Genomic DNA, 25,175 nt, shown 5'->3' on the forward strand with positions numbered 1-25,175 from the left:
TAGTTTCCACAGGAAACAAATGTTGTGCTCCAGTCACTTGTTGGATTAGGAAATTATCATACATCTAAGAGCTCTGGATATTAAAATGAAACACAAGTTGAGGGTCAAACAGTTTATTTAAAATGTACATTGAAAACCTTTGCACTGATCACATGATGGGGTAACAAGCATAGAGAGCAATGCCACACTGGTTGTTTCTGTTGCGAGCCATCTTGATGTAGCCTTCTTCTCCATAATTTACACCCCAACTACAAGTGAACAAAGAATCACTGTAAAACTCCTCAGATATTGAAGCTTTAGACAATTTATGTTGTACTTATTGAAGATTACCTGTTTTTGACTAGCCAGTAGTCACGTCCTCTCTCAGTGCCGTAGCCAACAGCCAGCACACCATGGTTCACATTGTGGGTGCATGTGTGGTCCCTGTATACACCTGGAAAGACAAAGACAGAAATCCCTTCTCAGTTAACAAAATGTATCTTAAAGTTAGAGCTGTATGCAGCTTGAAAATAGTAACACACCATGGCGGTAGAAGCCAAACTTTGGTCTGGAGGCGTCAATTGCTACAGAGATTGGTCCGATGTCAGAAAGAGCTGCCTTTAAAGCAAATTCATCCCCCTCTGGTAAGAAGGCATAACCTGAGCAGTTGGCCGCCCGTTGCGCTGGGTCATACTTGCATTGCCCACGCTGAAAAGAAAATGTAGAATAAATTATTGATTTTAAGTTGAGTTTATGCTCAAGGTTTATCACCACAGTAATTGCCTCCAAAGCTCACCCTGGCAACATAAGGGTAGTTTTCATCTGAATCTATGCCTCTGTTGTTAATGACGTATTGGAAGGCATTTGACATGAAGCCACCGTAGCATCCATGGTTGCCATATTTTGTGGAACAGTCCACCAGGTTCTGAGGACTGAGAGACAGCAGGACACCTGTGGTCTTTTTGAGTTGCCCCTCAAGAGCTCCCACTGCACTGAAGGCCCAACAAGAGCCACACATACCCTTAAAAGATAAATAGATATGCATACATTTAAGTTAGACTGGATCCTTTTGAAACTGCATTTTGAGTTGTTGGTGTTTTTAATGCTTTGAGACAGTTGGACCGTACCTGCATTTTAACTGCAGTTACCAGACCTTTACTCCTCCAGTCCAGAGTTGGCGGCAGAGAGTTGTTGACCTTTATTCCATTTGAAGAACTCCTCTCCAGGTCAGGGGGCACAATGGTGCCAGTCAGCGTGCCAGTGATTTCCTCATTGGTCTATAATAGGGGGCATACTCAGTCAGTTCTCCTGTTAATGTGTCCAACAACTTGTTAATCCAAACACTGAGACGGACAATCCATGTAGGATAACTTAAATCCTCTCTGTGGTTTAAATGATGGTTTGAAAAGGTGACAGCTCACCAGGTCTCCAAGGTGGTTCATTGCCAGCTCATAGGTGTGCATGCCAAGAGAAGCTTCCAGGTTATGGACATTAATCATTTCCAGGTTCTGCTCCCATATCCGCCTGCGACCAAGCTCCTCAATCTGGAAGATCATCATGAACCACATGCTCAAACCAGCGTGTCATATTGTATATAGTTTAGCTCATGACTTATTATTCACACACACTGTTAAAGACTTACCTCTTGGGAGTAGACTTTGTTATGCATTTTCTTCCATAGCTCCCAGTGTCGATCTAGTTCTGAGGTGATAGAAGCTGCTGCAAATCCACACAGGGCCGTAATAAGAACGCACCAAAACATCTCTGCATCTAGAGAAAACACAAACTTGACACTGAAATGCAAGTCAGCAAAAACTTATGTTTCACAAATTTCCAAGATTAAACTACAGGCCTGAGTCATGCTTAGATTGGCCAGCTGCAGCAGCCCTCATTAGAACTCCAACAGCTGATTTGGATTAACATCGAAAGTTTGACAGAGAAAACCCCAGATTAAAAATAAACACATTAGCAAAATGTGAATTTAAAAATATGCACATGCATGGAAAACATCAAGGTGTTCAAAGTTGGTGTAATTTGTCAATTTTATAGAGGACTGATCACCTTACCAGATATTTCTCTATTGTTATGTTAAGCTATAATTCCTCATTAGAGACAAATACAATTAGCTGATTCAAATCCAGGACTAAAATGTAGTACACAGAGATACCTTAACACAACCTACCTGAGGTGATGATGAGTATAAACAACCCAAGAGTCTCTCTGCTTATAAAGATGCTCCCTGACTGCACACCTGCAAGTCATTAAATCATCAATGTCTAAATTTTGCCAGTAGGGGGCAGTTAAAACAAGCTGTGAACACAACACCAGTATAGCAGTAACACATTTAAAGTAATAAACAACCGATTATTTTATAACAAATAGAAAGGAAATAACATCATAATTCATCTGCAGTCGGGTGTTTGCCCCTCTGATGACTGTAAGTACATTTACACTCTTTAGGCTGTTTTTGGTCGATACCAACTTCTGAGGCTGCCAAATGCTCCAATGTGTTAGAAAGCTGTAGCAGGGTTAGTTGTTAATTTAGTCTGTCTGTTGGTGCTGTGCAGGTAGTGTGCAATGGATTTTCGACACTAAACGAATGTTTTCCAGATTCATTACACATCTGAAAACCACAACAAGTTCATGCCTCTCCAGTTATTTTTAACATTTAATATTATTACTTAAATGTAACCATTTTTCTGTCCATCAAGTAAAACTTTATGACATGCAGGCAGCTAGTTTCAAAATAAAATCATTATTCAAAACTGGAAATAAAGCAACCTAAGCATAAGACAATAAAATGGAAGCATAAAAAGGAGCAGTGGTATGAGCCAAATGTCTTCCCTAAAGCTTTGACACAAAGTTGATTACATATAATTATCAAAGAGAATTATGTTATTCTGTTAATTTAGCAGACATTAATGGTAGTGGTGTTATTGCTAAGTTGATAGTGTTTGAGTGCTCCTCCTTTGAGTTCAGGCCAAATAAGTTCTTGAAGGCATATTATTTAGTTAAGTGTGCTAGATTAACTCAATATGATGTGTGTTATGATTAAGAGAGTATGAGAAGGCTAAGAACTTTCATATGCTCATGCTAAACCTGCCTTTGTCCCACTGTTTTCAGAATGTTCAGTATTCAGCCATACTTGTGGGAGAAACCAGTGACACGTGAAAAGCTCACAACCATGACCAAAGTGAAACCTGGTAATAAAATGTTTATTTTTTTTCAGTTACTATACTCAGTCCTAAACTAAAATAACTTACATCATGGTCTTTCATTGTCATAAAAGGTGGTAATCTTAAATTCCAACATACAAAAGCTCATACAAATGTTTGGCTAAACAACACAAATAAGATACAGGGTAGAAAATACATATACAGTAGAATGCACAAAACAATTTCAAAGGTATAAAGCAATGAGTCTCTGTGCTTTTATTTTGCTCTCAAGTAATTTATTCTTTGAAAAACCCTCACAAAGTAATGAAGGCTAGAAAAATAATATTTGGTATTAAATTTAATTAAAAATGTAAACTGTATTTCTGAAGTGCAGGATAGTCACTGCAGACCAGTTTTCTATCATACAAATAAAACCTCTTGGTCTCTGTTCAATAAAACAACTTAAATTCTACTCAGGTGGTTCAGGTGATTGGTCAGACGATTACAGTGTAGGGTAGATTGCAAAGCTGGCGATGCCGCAGAGATTTTTCTTGTTTCTGGCAATTCGAATGAAGCCTTCTTCTCCCCACGTAGTTCCCCAGCTACAATCATAAAAGCAGTGAAATCTTGGTCATACATATAAAGTCATGCTTTTCTTTTCACCTGTGGAGTAACTCATTAAATATACCAGCAGCAGAGAGACAACACTCACCTGTTTTTCACGAGCCAGAAGTCTTGTCCTCCCTGTGTTCCATAGCCAACAACCAGGACGGCATGATTGATGATCCAGGGGTTGCAGTTTGGAACGTCGTATAAACCTAAGAGACAGAAGGTTAAAAAGATAATAAATAATTCAAGATAATTTAATATTGTTGGTCCGACACTTTCTTTGAAATAATGAAATAATGAATACTATGTGTGGTTATTATTTAAATATTATCTTGGGCCGTTGCACCTATAATTGAGGCTTTCTTGTCAACTATAATTGTTTGACACAGAGTTCATGATGTAAAATCACTCCTGTTTCATTTTAACAACAATCATATTGTACAATTAAAAAAAAAGCGTGTCTATACTTGTATGTATATATATATATATATGTATATATTATTGCCACACAAAGCTGCAATTATAGTTTTGTAAAGATTAAACCCGTTTCTGCGCCTAAACATTCATTTTAAAAGCAGAAGTGTGGCAGATAGAGCTCTTATTAACTTGTCTCCACTGAGAATAGAAGACTATTTTGTTCTCTCTCCATAAACAAAAAGTAAACAACTATAAAAATGTATCACCCTCTTAATACCTGGACCTGTAATCTGTTTGGATCTTAGAGCATTTGAGTCAGTCTTTGGCGCTTTCTGTTAAATTCCAGCGCTGCAGTGATTACCTTCATGATCTAACTGCAGCTAAGGCCTTAAGTGCCGGAGAGAAAATGACTTAACTGATGCTTTTTAAAAATTTAAGCAAAAACAAGATGTGTTCCATTAAGTTCTTCTGAAGAAACTGCATCTCACGAAAGTTTCAAAAGGTAGACTTTCAAGATCAGGGAAAAAGACAGTATCTGACATATGTCTCAATCATGTGCTCTGAATGTCCTCCTGTCATTTGTCTCACATGTTACACACATGCTCTCATTTACTACCACCACACGGCCACCAGAGTTCCTTCCAGCCTCACCTCCTTTGTAGAGATGAAAAGATCTCAGCATGGCATTCACCGCCACAGAGACTGGTCCCACAGAGGCCACGACAGCCTGCAGTGTCTTCTCATCTCCACGTGGTAGGATGTGGTAATCAGAGCAGTAACCTGATTTTCCTTGGACAGAATAGCGACATTTTCCGTTCTACAAAAAGAAATCAGATCAATGATATGTGTTATGTGTCAGTATTGAATGATACAGATAAATGTAACTTCAAAAATAGCTGCATGAATTAACATTTTCATCCTTTTAGGCGACTTCCTTTTTTCAAGGTGAGTCATCCACTAGAAAGATCAGTGACAGGTATTTTGTGAGACATGTTCCAGTACTGTTCAAGAGCACAGACTACTAACAACAATTTAAACACAAAGACACAAAGAATCACAAGGAGGTACTGCAAACATTTGGTACTGGCATCGGCCATCGGCTAAATTGTTATTTAAAACATCAGTACTGATTTTAAAGTCAGTGCTTGGTAGAATTAAAGCAACTGCAAAAAAAAATCTAATAAATAAGAATGAAGGAAGTAAAGAAAGAAGTAACGGTTTAGGGAAGTCAGTAGAGAAGGAAGTAAATGAGTGAATATGAAACAAGTTAAAGCAAGTCAAAATCAAAAGAGTTGTAAATCAAGAAGAGAGAAACAAAAAAAAGGTGCAATTAAGAAAATAAGAAATGATTCGCTGAGGTTAACCTGGTGTTCGTAGGGGTAGAAGTGCTCTGAGTCGATGCCTCGGTTGCGGATGATGTAGCTGAAAGCTTTCGAGATGAATCCTCCTCTGCAGCCAAGGTTACCGTCCGTTCTGCTGCAGTCCACCAGGTTCTGTGGACTCAGGGGAACCATGACCCCTGTCCGCTTCTTCATCTGACCCTCCAGAGCCCCCACAGCGCTGAATGCCCAGCACGACCCACACGTCCCCTTAAATCATGAAGACACTTGTTTATTTCCACTGTTTATTCATTACATAGTTCTTGTTTACAATCATTGGTTACCTGGTTCTGGATGGGGCTGACCAGGCCGCTCTTCCTCCAGTCCACACTCTGAGGTATCACTGAGCTGCTCACTCCCTTTAAAGTGTAATTTCTGAAGTTAGCAGGCTCCTCCAGCTTCAGACCGTTTAGTTTCTCATTGATCTCCTCAGCTGTCTTAATGGAAAACAAGACTAATGGTTGCACATAGGGAAAATGAATGCACATAGGGAAAATGTTATAATGTCTTATCCAGTGATCATCTCTTCACTGCAGCTTTTGTCACAATTTTGAAGCACTTTTATAATACAACTCCATCTGTCTGCAGCAGTTTATTTAGTTGAAATTTACTGTGGGAGCTGAAGGTCAAACAGAGCTGTTTCCTCCATTAAACTCACATAAAACAACCTGATGGACCCATGTGCAAGAAGTTAAAGTCTCACAGCTTCTGGGAGAAGATCTTGTTTTGCACACAGTGTCCCTCGTGATCAAATTAGTTAGTTTAATCACTACTTTTAGGAAAAGGAGCAAAAAAAGTCGACCACAGATCTAGCTTTATTTTAATTTAATTTATTATAATCAGCACATCTTTTTAACTTGGACTGATCGTGCTGTTACCCTCTTTTGTGCCCAATTTGACTTTAATTTGAGTTTTATAATCTCTTGTTCCCCCTAAAAAACGAATAGTGCACTGTTACAAGTCGTCCTGCAACACTCTGTACTTTCACTCCCTGCATTTTTGTGCATAACATTATATTAAGATTCCTCTCACATTAATCTATGACTCACTTTTTTTTGGAATGCATAACATTTTAAAATAATCTCCATTAAATGCATCTTATACCTGCACAAGTTTGCAGCACAGTTCTGTTGTCATTATTTATGTTCCAGACATTTTGTACCAGCTTCCATGTACGTACATGTTTATGTAACTTTTTTGGAACTGCCAGATGTACTTTATGTCCAGATTGGGTGTGCCCTGGTGGATTAAATTAATCAGATGGTAAACGAGGAGATTAGAGCCATTCTATAGGTTTGGGTTTAAATCAATCAGTGGAGGATTTAATGCAGATTAACAGTGTTGGTCAGTGACATGCGTCTTGCACCAGCAGAGGTCAGTGAGTGTGAATGCAATGTTGTGATATCAAACACATGTCTGTGGTGTTGATGGAAAAGATAGGTGACATAATGAGGACCATTGCTTAATGCTAAAACATGTCATGCTGCTTTTATCCACCAGAGGGCTCTCTGATACATTTCTGTCAAAGTGGCATGTTCCACCTTTATCCTGAATATTTCAGCCTTTTTTCTTCTTCTGTGGAGCTAAAAATAGTCTCTTATTGTTAAAGCTACTTTTGTAAGCTGTGGGCCAAACTGAGAAACAGGGTTAGTTTAGTATAGTAAGGGCCCTGTTGGGCCCCATACAGGGCCTGCATAAGATAAATCTAGCCCACATGGGATCCAACATGTATCAGTGTTCACAGTCTAATGCCAAAATGTATTACAGTTTTGTATTTGGCAGCAGATCCATAGAACAAAATATAGACAGATATGTAGTGCAGGGATGAAGAACATGCTGATCAAGTCAAAGATTATATAAGAAGAAAATAATGCAATCACAAAAAACAGTTTATACATTTTTTGATCAATAAACTGAAAATAAGTATCAGTAATGTAGTAAGGGTTGTTGTTGAGGTCAGCAGAGGTGGTTGTGTCAAATGACTGGAAAAACTGCTGGTATGTTTTTTTCTTGCCGTCTCTCTCACTGTCTGCACTTTTTAAACCTCTAACAGGGCAGGAAAGTCAAAGTTCACACCCACTGCAACCCACAGACAAACACCAGAAGTTTTTCTGTAAACTGCTTTTCTTTTAGACCCTGTGGGTTACTATGAATCAAGCGAATACATCTCGAAATGAACCAGACTTTGGTCATTTCTGGAGTTATTGCTGTAGATTTATGACAGTCAAGTTGCAACAAAACAACATCATTTGCACAGCCTGGCTTTGATAGAACCCTGTGCCAATCTACAGACTGAGTATTCACATATACTTTGTCTTGTGTTTGATATCAGAAAGTTTTGACGACCTGTTTCCAGAGAATGACAGCAAAAGCTGTTGCATTAGAGCCAGAATCGTACCATGTCAGCCAGATGATTGAGTCCCATTGTGAAGCTGTGTTCTCCCGCTGAGGCCTCCTGATTGTGTCTCAGCACCAGCAACATGTTCTTCTCCCAAACAGCTCTCCTGAAGACAATCTCAGTCTGGAACGAAAACAGACTCTGTGATCTAACTGTTTGTGTCTATGTGGGTGAGAGGACAAATAGTGAGAGATCAGCTGCTTTCACAGTCCTACCTGATTATCATAAACCTTGCTGTGTTTGATTTTCCACTCTTCCCACATTTTATTAAAGGCAGAAGAAGAGTGGCCGAGATCCAGAGAGGCCAAAAGCATAATGGCACCGAAAACGAGCATCCTGTAATGGTGAGAAATGATTCTACTTGCTACAGTTTATGAACAGACATATGAACAGACAATTGATCAACCAATCAGTCAGTTGATTAAAGCAAAGTAATCAGCAACTAAAACTATAATATAGAAATCAACAAAGTTCCATTATAACCTCTTATGTTTTGTCATTTGATTGTGTTTTTTTTTTGTCTTTTGTGATAGTAATTAAGTAGTCTAAAGGTTTTAACTGTTGGCTGGACTAATGCTATGTACACAGAATAATGTAGTTAAATACCACACTAATACCATAATACCAAAAAGTACAACGTCAGGGTCACTCTCACAGCCTGCACACTACTTTTGAGTCATCAATTTTAAAACAGTTTTTTTTTAAAATGCTCTTGGTGAAAAAAAGTTTCCACCCATAAGATTTCCTGTAAATATTCAATTTTAGCTCAGAGCAAAACTCCCCACAAAACACCTGCAGCTCTTCATAGGTGGATTGTGAAACTAGTCCGTATTTATTATGTAACTCTCTGTTTATTGGTTTGCCCAAAAAGAAAACTAATCACAGAACTCCCTTTCTCAAGGCTCTGGCTCGCTTTTTCTTTTAGAATCGATTTTGAAGGCAAGGCAAGGCAGCTTTATTTGTATAGCGCATTTCATACACGAGGGCAACTCAATGTGCTTTACATTAAAACATTAAAAGCATTGGAGACATTCAGACAGGCATAAAAGAACACAATTAAAATGACAAATACGATAAAACAGAGAAATATATTAAAAATTACATTAAAATTTTAATTTAAAGTGGGTTAAAATAATCTAAGATAGGAAGGCAGTGGCAAATAAAAAAGTCTTAGTCTTTGATTTAAAAGAGGTGAGAGTTGGAGCAGACCTACAGCTTTCAGGGAGTGTGTTCCAGATATGTGGAGCATAATGACTAAACGCTGCTCACCATGTTTCGTTCTGACTCTAGGGACTGAAAGCAGACCAGTACCTGATGACCTCAGAGGTCGAGGTGGTTCATAAAGTAATAGCAGATCAGCAATGTATTTTGGGCCTAAACCATTCAGTGCTTTATAAACCATCAGCAGGATTTTAAAGTCTATTCTCTGACAGGTCTTTTACTTGTTTTTAAAGCTCTACAAAGCCTTGCTCCCCGATGCATTACAAGTCTCCTATGTTATGAGCATTCACTGAGGTCCTCCAATGCTTCCATTTAAATATCCCTCATATGTCCCAAACAAACCAGCCAGAGAGCTTTCTGTTCTTATGCCCCAAAACTGTGTAACTCTCTGCCTCTGGACAACCGGACAGCGAGCTCTCTGGGTGTATTTAAAAGTAATCTAAAGACCTGTCTTTTTAATTCGGAGTCGTTTCTTTTTAGCCTTGGACTGCATTATTACATTTTTTAACAACCTATTATTTATTTATTTATTTATTCATTTATTTATTCTACTATTTATCTTTTTTTTAATTGGTTATAATTTTTGTTTTCTACCCTCATATATTTTATTGTTTTGACCCTATTAGTTGTATTTATTTTCTAATCAGGCTTGTTTTAGACTCATGTTATTGTTTTAGTCTTTTATTATTTAAACTATCATTGTTATTTTCTGCCTGTATATCCCTCTGTGCAACACTTTGGGCTGCATCTTTGTTTGTATGAAAGATGATAAATAGATTAAATTGAGTTTAAGATCCTGAATAAACTATAGTTAAATAAGTCAAATGCCCCAAAGCAAAAGTCCCTGCATCACCTTCTTTAAGAGCTCTTTATGCAGTAAACATTGTTAATGTTCACCATCTTCACTGGTCTAGTTTAGAAACACGACATAACATGTTGCATTCAAGCTTTAACATTTTCATGAGTCCCTGAAGATGTCCGTAGAAAGTAAGTTGAAGCCTTGCTGCAGTGTGGTGTGTTAAAAGATTTGTTCCTCTCAAAAAAGAGAACTTGTTTTACAGTGATCTCTGAACCATTTTATTTAAGCAAATCCTTCCTCCCCTTTTGAGACCCCATCTATCCACGTTACAAAACCCTTTCCTTTGACAAACATTTTATGGGGACATTACAAATATCAGTCAACACCCTCACTACATTACTAAAGATGAGAAGAAATATTTAACCTACCTTGTTGCAGAGTAATCAGCAGGGTTATGTTTCAATAGAATAGATAGTTATGTGCTCACGTTTTACCGAACCAGAAACCACACATAAAGAGGAAGTTTACAGAAGTTTCTCCTTACTCACACACACGTACATTCACGCTATGTGTTTTAACTCTATTTTCAGAGCGAGAGCAACAAGGCAAGAAGCATCTGCTCCCTGACTTGTCATGTGAATCTAATTTACAAACAGCTGCAGAGGCAAAAAATACCCTTTACCACCAGTGGTGGAAGTGGCACTGGTTATATGATAGAAATAAACATAAATAAAACTTATTGTGGCGTACACTGGAAAAAATGCCCCTCCAAAAACAAGAAAAAAAAACTTATTTCAAGGTACTTTTACCTTGAAATAATCATAAAAACCTGCCAAGTGAAAATTTGTTTGGTAAGATTTCTTAAAATAAGACGTAATATTTAGAAAACTGTGATCTTAAAATTAACAGGGAAAAAAAATATTTTAAGCAATATTTTACCAGTATTTTAAAGCCAGGAATGCTAACAATTAGTATTTTTTCACTCCAAAAAGATTTTTGCACTGATAAATTTCATGTCAACTTCTTCATTTGAGATATATTCACCTTAATTTAAGATATAATGTCTTCTCATAGTGAGCTGGATATACTAATATTCAGTCATGTTGTTTTTTTATGATAAGCCAGCTATGTTCTAAAGTAGGTGTTCCATTGTGTGCATGTAGTTTGAGGATGTATATTTTTATCTGATTTAGAAGAAACAGTGCCTGAAAACTGTAACCCACCCTTAAAAAAACAACCTTTCTTTCTTTCTTTCTTTCTTTCTTTCTTTCTTTCTTTCTTTCTTTCTTTCTTTCTTTCTTTCTTTCTTTCTTTCTTTCTTTCTTTTAACAATGGAACTGTTTTCTGATAGATTATCCAATAAAATGGACACTTAAATCAAGTAAAGTGTTTGTCTTGAATCAAGATTATCCGTCTTCTACAAATAAGATCTCAGCTTGAAAAATGTATGAAATGTAAAATAAACCTTGTTTCTTCTAAATTATAACTCAAAACAAGATAATTTCAAGATTGTTTGACTTTACAAGATATTTAAGATGCATTGTCTTAAAACAAGTCCCTCTATCTTGCTCAAATGTTACTTGTTAAGTAAAGTTATCTTAAATCAAGTGGGATAAGACATTTTGACTTAAAATGAGACAATTTCACTTGATAAGATTTTGAGTTTTTGCAGTGTAAAAGATGTGTGGATGGATATGTGTAGTGAAAAAATATGAAATTATATATCAGCTATAAATTGTTGGGGGTCTAAGGTCGTTCTCGAGTCCTTACAGATGTATGTGCAAGATGTTATTAAATCCTGAGGCACATTTTTGATTCTGCTTTCACAAGACAGGTACAACAGACAGACAGGTGGATGATCAGTCCCAAACCATAATGCCTCTGGTCACTGCTGTCTGTCAGACTCAGTATGTGAGGACAGCTGCAGGTATATTTTTTACTTTCTGTGTATAAGAAACTTAGAATTTTCCCTGCAGATTTTCACATGCAGAGAAACTAGGTTCCTGGGTTTTTTCTGTCTGAGAATTTTAGGTTGTGAGTTGTTTCTTCTACTTTCCCATATGTTGCTGTTTCTGCTTGTGTGATACGTTTTGGTGTGAAGCTGTGAGTGTAAAAAAAACGTCCCTTGTTTAACCTCTTTATTGTGAACGCCCTCTCCTCTGCCTTTCATATTTACAGCTGTTGTAAAACAAAAAAATGAACAGTTGAAAATTCATTACAAATGTCATTGTATTGAACTCAGAAAATAGTATTGGTTTATTAACATTTGGCAACTATTTGATTTTGGTCAATATAAAACTGTTGGTAAATATTATGTAAATGAAACAAAATATTTAACATGTGAAGTTACAGCTAGCTCAGCATGTGAAATATGCCAAATAACCATCCAAATGTTGAAAAAACAGCTTGATGTATATGACTGCTTCTCTGCCCAGAGCAGTGTTGTTTTTACCATAACAAGCTTCAGAAACTTGCACTCAAACCAAAAGCTAGACTGGCATCGTCTCCCATGAAGTCACAGCATACTTTTGAGTTTTCAAACAAACCACATTTAGAGTGCTACTGAATTAGCTCTCAGGGCTTCGACCAAATGCTTTAGATACTCTACCAAATGCTAGCCTGGCTAACTGATAGCGAGAAGTAGCTAGTAGTACTTGTAGGAGAGTTTTGTTACTTGACTCTAAATGCTTATTGCTAGGCTACCTGTAGGTCAGCTATTGCTAGGTACTAGTTGGTCCTTTTTTATTTGAGTCTGAATGCTAACCAGGCTGGTAGTATATGTCTGCAGAACCGTAGGCTGCAAATTAAGGGCCGCATTTCTGGGGCCGCAATTTAACAGCTGTGTTGTTTGCGGCGGCAGCCCCAAGCGGCAACCTGCGACAACAAAAATTGAAGCCTATGCAGAAGTGTTGAAAACTGCAGTTTATCGAGTGTCGGCTTGAGGCTGGCTCCGGAAGTACCAGAAACCACATACACGCAAATTGAAAAAAGACAATCTTTTACAGCAGAAAGAAACATGTTTACAGCCTGGTTCAAAAATGAGTCTAGTCTGGATAGCTAATTTTTTTCTAACGCTGCAATTTTGAAGATATTAAGATTATGAGTTTTCCATTATGAGAGGCACAGCTGACTTGATTGACAAACGGGAACACTGTAGCTGTTGGCTAGGAGGCTCAAAGCCCGCCTCTTTACTTCACAATCGCTCGAAGGAAGTTAAGTTGAGTTCAACATTTCCAATATGGCCCCAGCCGATGATTGGCTTCAAAACAGCGCTTCAGAAATAGATGGGTGACGTCACGGATACTACACCCATTATTTATACAGTCTATGTGCAGTTAATTGGCTCCCTGCTGTAGAGCTTTGTGGCATCTAAATCTTCTGATGTGAAATATAGCGAGAGGAAATTATTGAAACGCTGAATGACTATGAGAATGAATAATTTATTTTTCTGACAAGCTCAAAGAATACTGAAAAAGACAGTTTTACTCAGAAAGCCTTCAGCAGTCACAACTACAGGACACAACAATGATGAAACAATATGATGCTAATAAGACAGGAGGATATTATGTAATTAGACACTTTATTTTGGCTGTGACTTTATTTGGCTTTAAAAGCTGAGTTTCTATCCCTGACTGCAGGGTTGGACAGGGATCTGCTGACGAACGCAGGTTCCCTGAGGTAACAGATGGTTAGGTCCTGACTCAGCACCTGCTCTTCTGGTGATCATGCACGTTTTCTGTTAACATGCCTCTTTCTTGTCACATAGCCGAGAGGCAGGTAGTTCCTTTCAAACACCTGATTTAAACAAAACAAATTGAAACTGGAGTTAGGGATTGCTAATTAAACTTTTTTCCCTGCACCAATAAATTTACACCATTTCATAAAGCCCACTGACAGTGAACCAAGTATAAGAAGTTTCATCAGTCTAAGAGCGAAAAAAATCTGTTGCAGATTAAGCTTATTATTATTATTTTTTTTTACATCTATGGCATTTGATAGCTTGCAAACTTTGGTATTTAAATACCTAGTGGTCCCTACTCTAGCACTTAAACGCCCATACAGCAGAAGAAAAACCCAGACCAGAGGGCTCTAGAAAGAAGTAATTGTGAATTTTTGAGTAAAGAGAAAAGACTGTAAAATTGCATGTTTGTAAACTATGGGTAGCTTTTGGGGGCAGTGTTAACTGGCTGAAGGGTTGACTTCCCACATCATTATTGCTACAGCTCAAGCCTTCGCTCCTGTGACCCATTTACAAGACTTATTTTTGCTTTCTGTCAGACAACATATTGAAATAGAGAAAAAGAGACGAGGGTATGTTGCTCCTGCACTGCAACTTGGAATCTTCTGCTCGGGGATTTGGGTCTGAGGGAGCTGGTCTCTTTAAACATACAGTAGATTAAAGATGTTAGAAGAAGATGCCTTGGGTTGTAGATGCTCTGACTAATGACTTTCTGTTGTGTGACCTGGAACATGTTGATCTGTGTTTGTGACTGTTTTGTGTTGTATGTCTGTAACTTTGTTAAAACCTGCTGCAGCTGATCATGGCCAGGACACTTGTAAAACAGATCTTTAATTGCTGGTTGATACATTTTAAATATGCAAATTTAAAATCAAGCATTTGTATAATTCAGTTTAGTATGTAGTTACGAAATATACTATATTCCCTGGGGATTAGATCAAATAAAACAATATGTTGTTGTTCTTTTGAATATGGCAAATTTGACAGTAGACTCAGCAGCTGGGCTCCAGCCAAACACTGGGGATTTCTTATGCCTCCGTCAGTCATTCAAAGTATGATTTTCAATAAGAGCGAGTTGATATGATTTATCATGCACAAACCAAACAAACATAAGCTCACATGATTGATATTAGCCCTATAGTAGAGAAGCAATCAAATCAGGTCTGGAATCTGGTTGCATAACTCTGAAAAGATGGCAAGCTAAAAAGGGATCTCTTATAAATTAGCCTACTTAAAGGGTAGCATGAAAAGAGGACATAATGCAACATGCATATATTTACTGTTTAATTTAAATGTTGTAGATCCAAGCATCTAGTGGTAACATGTTAAATATAATGAATCTGCCTTGTTCAGCATCAAACTTTCAATTAGCTCTGACAGACAACAGAGACATTCCTTTATCCTAAAGCAAGTGTCAGCTCCAATATTCTCATTCCCATCTGTGTGTTGCTCCTGAATCTCAGTGTTTGGCTGACCTGTGTCTGCCTGCCTCCTGTCATCCAGTGCAGCATGCTGGATGCAGGCCAGGATCTGGTGCATATAATCCCCCCAGCATGCAATGAGCTCCGTGCGTCCGCATCCAGGTTGTTGTTGTTGCCATGAGGACAGCAAAGCAACAGGGGAACTGAGCTGATAGCAGCGACATTAAAAACTCATACTTGGAGAGTGGAGCTTCTTGTGAGACGCTTGTGATAACGTGTGTTTTTTTCGTAGCAGGTTTTATCTGGATTTATTTTTGAGCAACAGGAGGTGGACCTGAGAGACCAGAGGTTGTTGCTTTTTGAATAGTTTGATTTTATAATATTTTTTTTTGCGTGTATCAACAGTTTAAAAGGAGAAGATTTAAGGTCAAAAATCACTTTATTCTTTTTTATTTTCTTTAACTACAAACTGCCAAAATGGCAATCGCAATGATGAGCCCTCCAGACTAGAGAGACGGTGAGTTATACTTGTTTCTTTTTCCTAACCAAATTGCCCATCCTTTCAAAGCAGCATCCTTTATGTTCTGTATCTTCAGAATCTCAGGCTAGAGTTAATAACCGTGATTTCACCTCTGTGCACTATTTTCACTCTGGAGCATGTGTGAACCCACAGGAGGAGTCAGACTTCATCAGTCACTGCTCGGGGGAGCTGCTGTCATCACCAGCAGTTAGATTACACAGGATTCCCCCAGCTTCATACTATAACTGTCAAGAGGAAATTACCTACAGTGAAATATGATGTTGAAAACACTTGGTGAGAACATTCACTCATGAATGTTTGTTTGCTGAAATGTTGACTATTCCTCTGTTGCACTTTTTAATCTTTAGTTTTTTATAATAAAAAAAAACATCAGGCATGCTGGTATTTTAGGTAAATCAGCTTGCAAAGACAAAGACAAATTTAAATCAGCAATTACAAGAAAATTTTACAATAAATCAGCTTATAAAACAACTTTTTTTTTTAACATACTACCACTTTTTCAAATATAGCCATAGTCTTATCTGCAACAGAAAAGTCACAGATAATCAGAAATCAGTCCTGCTGTAGTCTCTCTGCCTCTGTCTTTTTCTCACATGCTCCATACTTCCACATGAGGAGAGCTGCCAAAACAGAGGGTGGCTTCACACTTAAAGGTGTTTTTATTTTCTAAGCACTCTCTGCACATCTTAAACAGCACATCTTAGTCAGTCACAGTATTTTTTATGAGCTGATGCCTGTCACTTTGAAATGGTTACAGTTTGTTTGAAACTTCACAAGTCTTTCTGCCCTCTAATAGCATTATTACTATTTACATAATCATAAAAATTAACATGTACATGCTAATTCTAATTACTTATTGAGGTTATAAGTTAGTATGTGATTACATACAGCAGTTTCGGTGTGCCTGGCCTGTTTCTGGTATATACAGTTTCCGAGCAGTGTTGATTAACAGTTGCACAAGGCTGTGCACAAATATCCTTTTGCTTTTGCCGCCCCCGAGTGGTGGGTTATGTAACTGTTGAAATTAAGTCAGCTTTTGATAATGGTCACATTTACATCCACAGTAATTATTTAAATCCCAAATCTGAAATAACAGTTTGACCCTTTCACAATATTCGTTCTAATTAAGCTTTGAACTGCATTTCTGTGCTGTTGTATAAACCCTCCTGGTATGTTGCGGGTCAAATTGACCCTTTTTAAAGTCTATTTTAGGCAATATATGCCTTCCAAACCAGCTAAATGCAGCATAAAAATCTGGGCAGCATGTGACAGAAGATGTAGCATGTTAATCTATCAACATCACTTCATAGAAATAAAAAACTTCAAATGTAAAATAAGATAAACAAAAATCTATGTCATGTAAAACTATTGTATTTATATTTAGGGCTTTCCAATGTACATTAAAAAAAGTTTTAACATTAATTTTAATGAAAAAGTGAGTTATCCTCATTGAACCATGATCTGTGAGAATTAATGAACACCAATGGACTAAATCTTGATTTAAATGGTTAGTAATGGAGTTAAAAATAAAAAAAAATAAAAAAAAAAGTGTATCAGGATTTTTTGGGCTCCTGACACTCTTTGATCATTGAATATTCCCCCGGGTCAAATTGACCAAGGACCATTATTGCTGTTTCAGAGAAACGAACATAACAGGAGGGTTAACTGGTTGATCTAGATCTACTTTTAAAATAATAATCACAATCATAATAAGCATCATTATTATTATTATTATTATTATTATTATTATTATTATTATTAATAATAATAATAATAATAATAATAATAATAATAATAATAATAATAATATAAAAAAAAATAATAATAATAATAATAATAAAAATTATAATAATAATAATAATAATAATAATAATAATAATAATAATAATAATAATAATATGTAATGTAGTTATAATGTATTATTATAATTACATTTAAAATGTACTTCGTTATGTCAGCTCAACCTTGTTTGGCTGTTTTCTGTAGGTCAACATTGTCATCTGATAGTTCTTGAAAGAAATGGCAAACACAGACCAAGAGGAGAAGGAATGTGAAAGACTGCGTCTGGATATATTTTATTCACCTGCCACAAACATGAATGCTGAGGCTGTTTTCCCAAAGCATGTTACCTTACATAAGCTCTGAATTGTATTCAGTCTTCTTTGAAGATATATTGTAGCCACATTTTTGCACATAATTTCCCTTTGAAATGGACGTATAGAGGTTAAGCATAGTCAAAACATACCCACAAAAAGTATGAAAAAATGTTCTATGAGTCTTCTGCCATAGTAACCACAGCACCAAAATAAACAAACTGTAAAATACTGAATGTAATAAATACCAAAAGAATATATGTTCCTCTGACATTATATTCTGCCCTGAGAGGAACAATGTTTACAATAATGGAGGATCTGCAGATAATAGTGCGGTCAAGTACTCCATGTAATTTAATGTTGTGCAGGCTGACACTTTCCCATATATTTCTGCTTTCAAACGGCTTTAATAAAACAAAAACAGCGGGTTCATAACCTGTTCTTTGTAATATCTACTTATTTGTGATAGAGTTGTCAAGTTGAAATCAAATTATCGGCAGTATTGAGAGCCTCCTGGATTTGTGGTGAAGCAGCTCTGAACAAATGAGAACAGTAAACTGGAAGTGGTTTGTCTGTTGAGGCAAAGCATGTTGTCATTTAAAGCCCCTGTGAGGAGTTTTCAAATGGTTGTGGTGCATAAGAGTGAAATGAAAAGTGATGCCTTTTTATGATTTACAAAAGCAAACAATTCGATTAGCAACAAGACCGACAATTCCTATTTTGGAAGTTTTAATGCAAATGTTAAAAAGTATATTTGTACTATAATAACGTAACTTGAATGTGAGGTCTATCTACCATCTTTTGATTGACAAAAATGGTATCCCTGTAAATCCATTCTATTAAGAGCTGCAGCAAGGAAGTTAAATGTGAACACAGTCAGGTTGATAACCAGGATTATAAATACATTTTTTATTCAACACATTCAGAACAGAAATGACAGAAAAACAGTATGAAACAAGAGAGGTAAAAAGAGACAGATTATATCACTAAAGAAGAAGAATCTATCTCAGCCAGTGAAATGTAAGGTACAAAAACAGTGAGACAGAAAAGAAAGGTGAGCTTTTAGTTTCTTGAGTTTACTTAATTAGCTTGTATGAGACCTTGCTGAAAATGTTCCCAGAATGGACGACACAGTGTTCACTTCTGTATCTCATCATCTTAGATTATCAAAGTGCTGTTAACAACATAAAAATAAACTGTTATCACTTATATTCACCGTTAGATAAAGATGACTCAGCGCTAAAACCTTACAGCGTTTGACCATATCCTCTTTGCTTCTCAACCCCTCATCAGCAGCTGACTGTTTTTTAGAATCTACCTCTTGTTCCCTCCTTCCACCCATTTTATTCTGACATGTCACAAGAAAATATCACCTTTTTTTTTTACAACTGTCTCTCTCTCTCTCTCTCTCTCTCTCTCTCTCTCTCTCTCTCTCTCTCTCACGCAGGCAGGTCTCCAGATGTTTGAGAGGATCGCCATCCATGGATGGCTGTGCTGGGCTCTGTACCTGCTGGCAGCAGGGGTGACATTAACAAGTGAATCACACCGGCTGTGCCCACAGCCTTGCCGTTGCAACACCATGCTTCTGGAGGCAAACTGCTCTGATCGCCAACTAAACACAGTGCCCGACAGTCTCCCACAAAACATTAAACTTCTTAATCTAACCCGTAATAAGATTAAGACTCTGGTGCAACAGCAGTTCAAGGCATTGCCTCAACTTCTACACCTTGATTTGAGTGATAATGAGCTGGTTTTCATTGAAGTTGAAGCATTTCTAGGCTTGCAAAATCTGATAAACCTGCGTCTCACTCACAACCACATAAAGATCATTCCTGTGGGAGCGTTTGCTGGTATGCCAAAACTGAAGTCTCTGGACATAAGTGACAATGAAATTCTACTTTTTCTAGACTTCACTTTCTGTGATTTGCCTGCTTTGCAGTATTTAACAGCAGTAGATAATGACATTGTTTTTATTTCTCATCAAGCTCTCACTGGACTTACAAGTCTGGAAGAGCTGCACCTCGATGGCTGCAACCTCACTGCAGTGCCAACACAGGCGCTCACACAGTTGAGCAGGCTGAGAAGTTTTCATTTTTACCGACTTGGCATTGCAACACTGCCGAACTACTCTTTCCGTAATCTAGACTACCTCAAAGAACTTGTCATTTCTCATTGTCCGTGGTTAAAGATGATCTCAGGTAACAGTCTCTTTGGCCTGAATCTTACATCCCTCACGATCACACACTCTAACTTAAGCGCTGTCCCTTACATCCCTTTGCAACATCTTGTCTATCTCGTATTTCTCGATTTTTCTTTCAACCCAATCACCTACATTCATGGGAATAAGCTTGGAGGCCTGCTGCGCCTACAGGAGCTGCGTTTGGTGGGGGGATCATTGCTTTGTATTGAAACCGGAGCATTCAGAGGTTTATCATATTTGAGATTGCTGAATGTGTCCGGAAACCTTCTCACCACCATGGAAATTGGAGCTTTTCAGTCAGTGGACACCCTAAGAACTCTGGGACTCGATAACAACCCCTTAGAATGTGACTGCCGCTTGCTGTGGTTGGCACGAAGACGACCAAATCTGGATTTTGGTGGGAACTCACTGACTTGTGCTACCTCAGTCCACTTTCATGGATTGAATTTTCTAGACCTGGAGGAAGATGAACTCTCAGGCTTGCTCACATGTCGTCATCCTCGTATTCTAAACAGAAAAAGTCAAGAAACAAGAGTCGATCAGGGACATACTGTGATGTTTTATTGCACTGCAGAAGGTGACCCTGCACCATCTGTCACCTGGCTAAACCCACAGCTAAAACCCGTATCCCCCACTGGTAGAATATGGGTTCTCTCTAATGGCTCGCTGGAGATACGCTACGCTCAACCTCAAGACAGCGGAACATATCTCTGTGTGGCATCTAATGCAGCAGGAAATACCAGCCTGCCTGTCAGCCTGCATGTCCAAGCCTTTCCAAAGTCTTCTAGAAACCCCTCTCGTCTCAAAGGTTGGTTTGTACCTCAAGGTATAAACGGAAATCAACAACTTCCATTTGATTTTAAGACATTATTAGTAGCCGCAACCATTGGGTTTATCTCATTTTTCAGCTCTGTGAGCGTGTGTTTTATTTTTATGTTCTTCTGGAGCAAGAGTAAAGGGCAGATAAAGCACACTGCCACAATAGCATACGTGCCACGAAGCACCATGACAAGTGGAAAAGGAGGGTCAGGAAACCATACGGAGACAAGCAGGTTCACCATGAAACTGATATGATTCCAAACAGCTGGTTTAACTTCTTACATTTAAGGTTTGTAATTAAAAACATTGAATACCTTTGTTTAAGTTTAGAATTTTTGGTCAAAGTAAGTGCATATCATAGCATGTTACCAAGTGTCAAACAGAAACTGAGTCTTTAATAATTCATATAGATGCAAGCTTGTTAGCTAAAGTCGCAAAAGCTTACAGTAAACTCTGCTGTCAAAACCTTTTAAGCACATCTCAGATGCATTTCTAGGGACTTACAAGGTATATGTAAAGTAGAAATAACTGGGAAGATTTAACTTTCATAATTTTGTCTATATTTTGTGTTTCACTAATTTTTATTTTGGTTTTCTTCTTTTCTCCAAATACAAACAAGAAAACATAAACATGTACATCCATTTATACATATATACATTTATATAATAAAACTTTGAGGACATCAGGTGCTCTGTTTTTTAACATATTTTTCTTGTTGTAGTAGTCTATAAATGGCTGGCATATTGAGTAAAGTATATTTATCTTCTCTCTAAGGGTGAATTTTATTTGTTCTAACTGCAAATGCTTCATTACATCATTCATTAAAACTAAATAAGCTGGAGAGCTTTTATGTTTCCAGTTCAGCAGTATTATTCTTCTCACTAACAGGATCACAAAGCATATCACATTCCTTTAGTTGCTTGGCAGAGAGAGCTCCAAAGCAGCTGACCCAATCCCAAACATTGCAAGAACTGTATCTGGTTTGATTTGTCTCAGATAAACTCTGAAGTATGACTGTCTGGAATAGCTTGTTTGAACAAGTCCAAAACACATGTTCCAGTGTGACTTGATAGTATTTTGTCTTTATTAAGACAGACGCACAATGATAGGAAAGCAACCCAAATATACATTTAGCGCCACTTGATAAGCATGTTAGATGTGGAAATGTGAAATGTCATGTTAATTGCTTGTTTCTTGTTTATTGCAGTTGTAGATGTCAATCAACTGAAAACACTTAGGAGCTGGACTCAAGTCTTTTTCATTTCTACAACAGTTGAATCCTAAAATCCTGTCTTATTACTTCAAAAAATGGGCCTAAGAATTTTGCAATAAAACTTAAAAGGTTATACAAAATCTTAATCTTATATTAAGGTTAAATAACACAGCATGTGCATCTATATGGCTTGTAATTGCCAACCTACTTCGATTATGTGTCTCCACTGTAATATAATATTGTCTCACTATCTGTCCTCACTATTTTTGTGTTTTGAATGTATTTTTTCATCTATTAATGCTCTCCATAAATATTTTTTTAATTAAATGAGCCTCAATAAAATAAGATGCTTTCTCAAAAATGTTTTCCAGTGATTCTTTTGTTTTTTTATGAAGTGGATCTTTGTCAAAAACTATAATAGAAGGAACACCTTGTTCATCAAGCTATGTTTTCAATTTAGAAAAACTCAAGACAAGATCAAAGCTAACTTGAGCTAATTTAAATGTACACTTAGTAGTAGTATTAGTAGTTTTTTCCATCTAGTTTCTAATTAAGAGTTTGAAAATGTGATGTGTTTCATTAAAAATAATTCAATAACCACTTCTACTAAGTTTGCAAGCTTATTAACGAAGCACAATTCATACATAAAGCGATTCAAAGTAAAAACATACAGTCAAAAGTTTGGACACACCTTCTCATTCAATGGTTTTTATTCATTTTAATTATTTTTGACGTTGTAGATTAATATATATATATATATATATATTAATGAAGACATCAAAACTATGAAATAATAAGGTTTTACCATAAATTTTGATTGCAACAGTAGTCAAATAGGTCTATCCACTGTGTGCTAAACCTACCTTTGAACAACACAACTGATGGTCTCAAACACATTAAGAAGGCAAGTCATGTTAATTAGAAACCATTCCAGGAGACCACTTCATGAAGCAGACTGAGAGAATACCAAGAGTGTGAAAAGCTGTCATGAAGGAGAAAATGGGCTACTTTACAGAATCTAAAATATAAAACATATTCTAGTTTGTTTAACACTTTTTTGTTAATTAAATAATTCTATATATGTTCTTTCATAGTTTTGTAGTTGGCATTAATCTACAGTGTTTCAAATAATTAAAATAAATACAAACCCTTGAATGATAAGGTGTTTCCAAACTTTTGACTGGTAGTGTATATCATTCGCAACCCTAGTTTTGCTCTAAACACAAGGATAAAGACGTATTAAACATGAACGATGTTCAGTCCTGCCAAAGAGTCCTGGGCACCAACTCCACTGGTTTCCATAAACAACACCATCCAAAATTGTGCAGACACAATTCATTCACCAGCCAAATTATACCGATTTTGGGTAAATTAAAAAAAAACACCTTTTATATCCATATTATTCAAAACGATATCAATTTAAGAGCCGTTTTTAAACCATTTGAACGTACATTTAGGCCATACTGGGATACCACAGAGCCCTAATCTGGTGAATTCCGTCACATGAAACAAAGCGTACTCTAAATTTATTAAATGGCCTATTCAAAATCCTAAATAAGATTTATCCTGTATCAGATTTTTTCTAAAAAAAAGCTTTAAATTTGAGGTGGATCTATGTTCCTTCTGCAATAACGAAGATTAAACTCTGGAAAATCTATTTTTTCTGTGTCCCGTCTCTCAGTCTTTTTGGTCAGATATAAAAAATTGGGTTTCACTAAAAATAACGGATGTTCCATCTTTTGAATTACATCATTGTTTACTACATAGATGATTTGGCTATTTCAGTTTCAGATATTATTAACGTTATTTTATTACTGGGTAAATACCATATTCATTGTGCAAAGTGGAGAAATTATAAGCCCTCCTTGCCTGGTTAAATAAATGATTTTTAAAGGTGACATATTACGCTCTTTTTCATCAATATATATTGGTCTAAGAGGTCCCCAAAACATGTCTTTAAAGTTTATTGCTCAAAAAACACTTCGAAATCAGATTTTGGTATGCCTGTAAACCCCTCTTTTTCAGCCCTGCTCAGAACAGGCTGTTTCCTGTGTCTGTGCCTTTAAATGAGATTGAATATACACGGCTGCTCACAGACCCGACTTCAACCCTCTGAATTTGATCCAGAATCTGATCCTGATGGAGAGGCGCCTGCAGCAGGACCTTTCTGAACGATTGGTCACAGATTAAGTGTTTCTTGTTGTTTTATTTGTCAGTATGTCGACGTGTGTCTTCGTACATAGCTACGAACATGTAGCTATGTGGCTATGCTAACTAGCGCTAGCACTTTTCCATGAAAAATAAAAATCATCCACTAGATCTTCAAATCTGCAGACGTGGGGAGTAAAACCGACCTTTGTGTTTATTAAGACAGCCTACAACTAGCATGCCTCCCTCCTAAGCTCCTTGTTAGCACACATGTGTGCAGGTAATGAAAAATGGAGGAGGGGTTGAGTTGTATTTTATACAGTCTATGGGCTGAACAAGCTCCGAGCTCTGACTTCCGTTGCAGACCGGATGGTGTTGTGACGTATGAAAAACACTGAAAACTGAAACGGCTCTTTTCAGTACACATTTACAGAAAGGTGGAGAAATCAAAACAGGGCCAGAATGGATTTTTTTTTTTTTCATTTTTGGGGGGTTTGTAGACATGCCAGGGACACATATTTCAGGTAGAGAACCATTAAAAAGTAGATTTTGCATGATATGTCACCTTTAAGTTATTTTTTTCGACCCTGAAAAAACTACGGACAAGAAAGATTTCAAGCAAGATATGTTAAGACATTGCTCATAATTTACTATTTTAATTTGAAATATGTATATATGTATACATGTGTATATATATGTATGTGTATATTTGTATGTATATGTGTGTATGTGTGTATTATATGTATATATATTTTCTTATCTTTTCCCACTATTATAGCAGCCAAACATGAAAAGAAGTTTGAAATTAAATGTCCCCCTTGTCCCAAACTGTTTTCTATATATGGACCAATCAGCTATTTGCTATGCTGAACTTTGATAACCTCTTTTTGTGCCCCTGCTCTGCTTTATATTGTTTTTGGATGCCTGACTTTTGTTGATTGCACTGTAATTGATTGTAATCTGTTTTTACCATCCTCTTTGAGAGTTTGCAATTTTGTAAAATGTTCCATAAAAAAACAAACAAAACATGTAGACCATACCCCG

The 25,175-nt window shown here is 36.9% G+C and overlaps 3 protein-coding genes across 6 annotated transcripts; 1 reads left to right on the plus strand and 2 right to left on the minus strand.

The window, feature by feature from the left end:
- Window positions 1–97: 97 nt before the first annotated feature.
- On the minus strand, window positions 98–2,167 carry LOC117827873 (cathepsin S-like). Its single transcript, XM_034704705.1, has 8 exons — window positions 2,147–2,167; window positions 1,622–1,749; window positions 1,401–1,523; window positions 1,107–1,256; window positions 776–1,000; window positions 522–687; window positions 331–433; window positions 98–248 (listed from the first exon to the last, which is right to left on the minus strand). Exons 2-8 carry the CDS (start codon window positions 1,739–1,741, stop codon window positions 149–151), a joined length of 987 nt encoding a protein of 328 aa, XP_034560596.1. The 5' UTR covers window positions 1,742–1,749; window positions 2,147–2,167; the 3' UTR covers window positions 98–148.
- Window positions 2,168–2,277: 110 nt separating this feature from the next.
- Window positions 2,278–21,350, plus strand: LOC117827868 (leucine-rich repeat and immunoglobulin-like domain-containing nogo receptor-interacting protein 1). 4 transcript variants are annotated; one of them, XM_034704700.1, is made up of 4 exons: window positions 2,278–2,416; window positions 3,103–3,182; window positions 8,211–8,281; window positions 19,203–21,350. In XM_034704700.1, exon 4 carries the CDS (start codon window positions 19,211–19,213, stop codon window positions 21,023–21,025), a length of 1,815 nt encoding a protein of 604 aa, XP_034560591.1. In that variant the 5' UTR covers window positions 2,278–2,416; window positions 3,103–3,182; window positions 8,211–8,281; window positions 19,203–19,210; the 3' UTR covers window positions 21,026–21,350. The 4 variants fall into 4 exon arrangements, 3 of the variants coding, with proteins under 3 accessions (XP_034560591.1, XP_034560590.1, XP_034560592.1); XR_004634295.1 differs by lacking the exons at window positions 8,211–8,281; window positions 19,203–21,350 and adding an exon at window positions 3,829–3,957; XM_034704699.1 differs by lacking the exon at window positions 3,103–3,182 and having other exon boundaries at window positions 19,199–21,350.
- On the minus strand, window positions 2,810–10,496 carry LOC117827871 (cathepsin L1-like). The gene is made up of 8 exons (XM_034704704.1): window positions 10,386–10,496; window positions 8,153–8,273; window positions 7,938–8,060; window positions 5,824–5,976; window positions 5,525–5,749; window positions 4,812–4,977; window positions 3,847–3,952; window positions 2,810–3,736 (listed from the first exon to the last, which is right to left on the minus strand). Exons 2-8 carry the CDS (start codon window positions 8,270–8,272, stop codon window positions 3,637–3,639), a joined length of 993 nt encoding a protein of 330 aa, XP_034560595.1. The 5' UTR covers window position 8,273; window positions 10,386–10,496; the 3' UTR covers window positions 2,810–3,636.
- Window positions 21,351–25,175: the final 3,825 nt, after the last annotated feature.

This window comes from Notolabrus celidotus, chromosome 16 (assembly GCF_009762535.1).
Source record: "Notolabrus celidotus isolate fNotCel1 chromosome 16, fNotCel1.pri, whole genome shotgun sequence".
Taxonomy (NCBI): Eukaryota; Metazoa; Chordata; class Actinopteri; order Labriformes; family Labridae; genus Notolabrus; species Notolabrus celidotus.